At 33.7% G+C, this 3,520-nt stretch overlaps 1 protein-coding gene across 1 annotated transcript; it reads right to left on the bottom strand.

Moving 5' to 3' along the window:
- Nucleotides 1–211: 211 nt before the first annotated feature.
- Nucleotides 212–2,742, bottom strand: LOC129880671 (probable pectinesterase/pectinesterase inhibitor 12). Its single transcript, XM_055954810.1, has 2 exons — nucleotides 1,660–2,742; nucleotides 212–1,035 (listed from the first exon to the last, which is right to left on the bottom strand). The coding sequence occupies exons 1-2, from the start codon at nucleotides 2,666–2,668 to the stop codon at nucleotides 347–349; spliced, it is 1,698 nt and encodes a 565-aa protein (XP_055810785.1). The 5' UTR covers nucleotides 2,669–2,742; the 3' UTR covers nucleotides 212–346.
- Between the last annotated feature and the right edge of the window lie 778 nt (nucleotides 2,743–3,520).

Here is a 3,520-nt window from a genome sequence, read left to right as displayed (position 1 = left end):
ATCACTAATTACTACTATTTCAAATACGTCATGGTACATGATTATTTGGACATTCATAATTAAATATTTGATAAATTTCTTAATACATTTATTTAGTTGGAAAAAGCTACTGAATTCACTTGAAGCCATATGTTACATTGCGGAGAAGCTCCTGCTCGACGTTTTGACATGGATTACAAAAACATACATACATATAACAAAAAGCACTGAATTCTTAACAAATATTAAGTTTTGAGTATATAATTTCAAAAGAGACTTGAATAGCTAATAGTTGAATTTATCAAATTTAACTTTTGAATCTACTTACTTAAGCCACCAGTGTCCACATGTAATTTTCATTTATTATTTACACCCCATTATCATAAGGAAAAGAAGTAGAATCTAACCATTCTTCTCCCGTAATAAACTCCGATACCGTAAAATTGGCCGCATCATTATAGTCCATTATGTGATAACTGGACCACGTAACTCGATTATCGACCGCCGATGCAGGCCCACTGTTTTCGTATTCTCCATAGTACAAAGTATCCAAACTTTGATCTCCCGACCATTCTTTCCACCCCTCCGGATTAATAAAACTGTCTATGTATGATTCTAGGTATACCGTACGAGAATAATCTCTCCACGGTCTACCTAGGTAACTATTGATGGTACTAGAATTGGAGTACAAATCATCTGTGGCTAAAATTGAACAATTTTGTATCGAGATCCCAGTATACTCATCGGGTGAATCACGCGATTGAGCTGTAATTACGGTGAATTGACCAGGCATTGGCAACCTTGACACAATGTTACATCCTTGGAAAACAACAGCTGCGTTTCCGAAAATGTAATCTACTGTCCCGTAGATGTCGCATTCGCGGTAAAATTGTCGGAATGAATGGGCGTATAAAGTGTCTTGGTAACCGGTTATAGTGCACCTGTAGACGGCAGCTAAATCTGCATTGATACGAAGAGCAACTGCTTGGTGCTTCTTGGGTCCCGCTGTGTTTTCAAAAGTAATGTCACGAGCTAAGAATCCTTCACCGGATACAGCTGAAAATCAATCGAAGATCATTTTGTCAAAATTTTCAAATAAATTTACATATATATATTTAGAAATAACATAATAGATAGTTAGTTACGGGAATTCAAAATACTATAAAAAGGAATGTAAATTCTATGCGCTGACAATATATATAGGAGCTCCATCATCAAGTTATGAGAAGACAAATTTTATATATAAACATCAATCGATAATTTTAAATATGAAAAACAATCTTCTATAAAAAGAATCCGCGCCTTCAATAAAAATATCCACCATAAGAGGCAAAGTGATAATAATTTCATTTTCAAACCATCTGGAATGTGTCTCAAGGATGATCAGATCGAAAAAGAAAAGTTAGTATCTATTAAAAAAATCACGTTATGAATTTATTTCTTTCGACAAGTTCAAATTTAATGGAAGACAATAAGGACCCCGCCCAAAAAGGAAAAGTTGCGGTGGAATAGTTAGTACAACTTCATCATTTCGACTTTGAAGCCTATTAGGTTGGTAGTCGTCTTTATTAGGAGTTTCATTATCAAGAATTTATGAAAAAATTCAAATTTAATCAAATCTTAATACATACAGATACGTAAAAAAGAGGGAGAGAGAGAGGGGCTAGGTGATGAATTTACCAACAGTGGCAGATCTGAAAGTAGTCCAACCATCAACAACACTTCTGTTACCAGTAATCACAGTAACATCACTCCCATCTCCAAGAAGAACAATGTTAGGTTTCCAAACTGGAATTTCAACATTTTCTTCATAAACTCCTTCTTTTATATATACAAAGATTCTATCATAACTGTTATTCGGTGCAAAATCAATAGCTTCACTTATGGTACTGAAATTTCCACTTCCATCAGCTGCAACTGTAAACGTCAAATCATCATTCTGATCATAATCGTCATCCCTTTGAAATATGCGCCTGTCTTTTCGAGACAGCCACATCGGCTCGCTGGCTGAGAACAGCCGGCGTCGCCTATTTCCATCCCCCTGTTTTTTAAACAGATTGCTCTGTTTTTTCCCCTGTTTTTTAAACATAGCACTTTGTTTTTTAACCGAGTACTTTGAGAGCATAGACAGAGAATTACTAACATGTTCGTAAGTACTACTCAGAGTGTTAATCAACGTAGATTTCAACGATCCAGTACTCGAATCAAGTCCTTCTAAGCAAGTAGCTTTGTTTGTCAGTGTTGCACTGAGAAACGTTTTTGCATCAGCTAAATGTTTGGAGTTTGCTGATGCAGTATTGATCCGAGAGACGGATTTTTTCAACGAAGATATTGTGATTTGATGGAGGTCTTTGCAATCTTGCACAATACCCTTTTGGTTTTCGACAAGATTTGATCGTCCAGCAGAGGAGAACAGAGTTGTGAGGTATCCTGTTTCTGATAAGGCTGTTTCAAGAGATTGGAGGAGAATGTTTAAGATGTTTGGACTGATGTTAATTGAGATTGACAACTTGTGTGTGTTGAAACATGATTTTGGATATGGAGTGGAGTTGCACAAGGATTTTAGAGAAGAAATATGAGTAGTGTTCAATATTGATGAAGAATTAAGAGAAGAACTTGTTGTTATGAAAGATGTTGAGCATATTAAGAGTAAGAGAAATTTGGTTGTAATAAAGGAGGAGCCCATCATGACTAAGTTGGGAATGAAGTGAAATGCTCCAAAGATTTGAACTTCTTATATAAAGTATGTGTATTCTTTTAAAGGTCTATTTGATTACCATATAGAACTTAGTATGAAAAAAAAATCATATTTTTAAATTTTTTTATGAAAATCACTATTAATGGTCAATTATATAGTGGAATTCAAGTGTGCATAATGTGGGAGCTTATGGGGCATGGAGTTGACTCTCAAAAGCTATCTCAAAAAAAGAGTTAAGAATTTCATTTATTTATTGATGTGAGATATTTCATTCATTATTTTTCGAATCTGAATCAATATATTCTTTATTTAGAGTTTCATTATTCAGTTCAGTGCGTGCATGCTCATGAATCGGAATTTAAGCGTAATTCTAATATTATATAAAGATATAAATCTTAAATTTACCATACATCCTTTTTTTCATCCCATACGAAACTCATCGACCGACACGGAAAAAGAGAGAATTTTTTTGTTTGTAATGATTTTTTTATTATGCTGATTAGAATCTTTCATGTCCGGAAGAACTAATTTTATCTTTTTGCAGCATTTGGACACTTGTAAAGGTGCAGATAAAGGTATAAATTCTTTAAGTTTTGTTCGAGCATTAGTGTGTTCTTTTTTTAAAAAAAATATATGTATATACTGTCTTTCACATGTGATTTCAAGGCACATACGTCAAAAAGTTGAAAACTGTATCCCTGGGTGAAATTAAAAAGGATGGAGGATGCTACTGTCATTTTATTATCTTTTTCCAATTTGATACTATCATATATAATTACGTTTACGCGGGATAAAAATAATAATTTTAAAATAATATTTAAAATCTATGATCAAAACCTACTA

The sequence above is a fragment of the Solanum dulcamara genome, chromosome 2, assembly GCF_947179165.1.
Source record: "Solanum dulcamara chromosome 2, daSolDulc1.2, whole genome shotgun sequence".
In the NCBI taxonomy this organism is placed as follows: Eukaryota; Viridiplantae; Streptophyta; class Magnoliopsida; order Solanales; family Solanaceae; genus Solanum; species Solanum dulcamara.
This window is presented reverse-complemented; position numbering and strand designations above follow the sequence as displayed.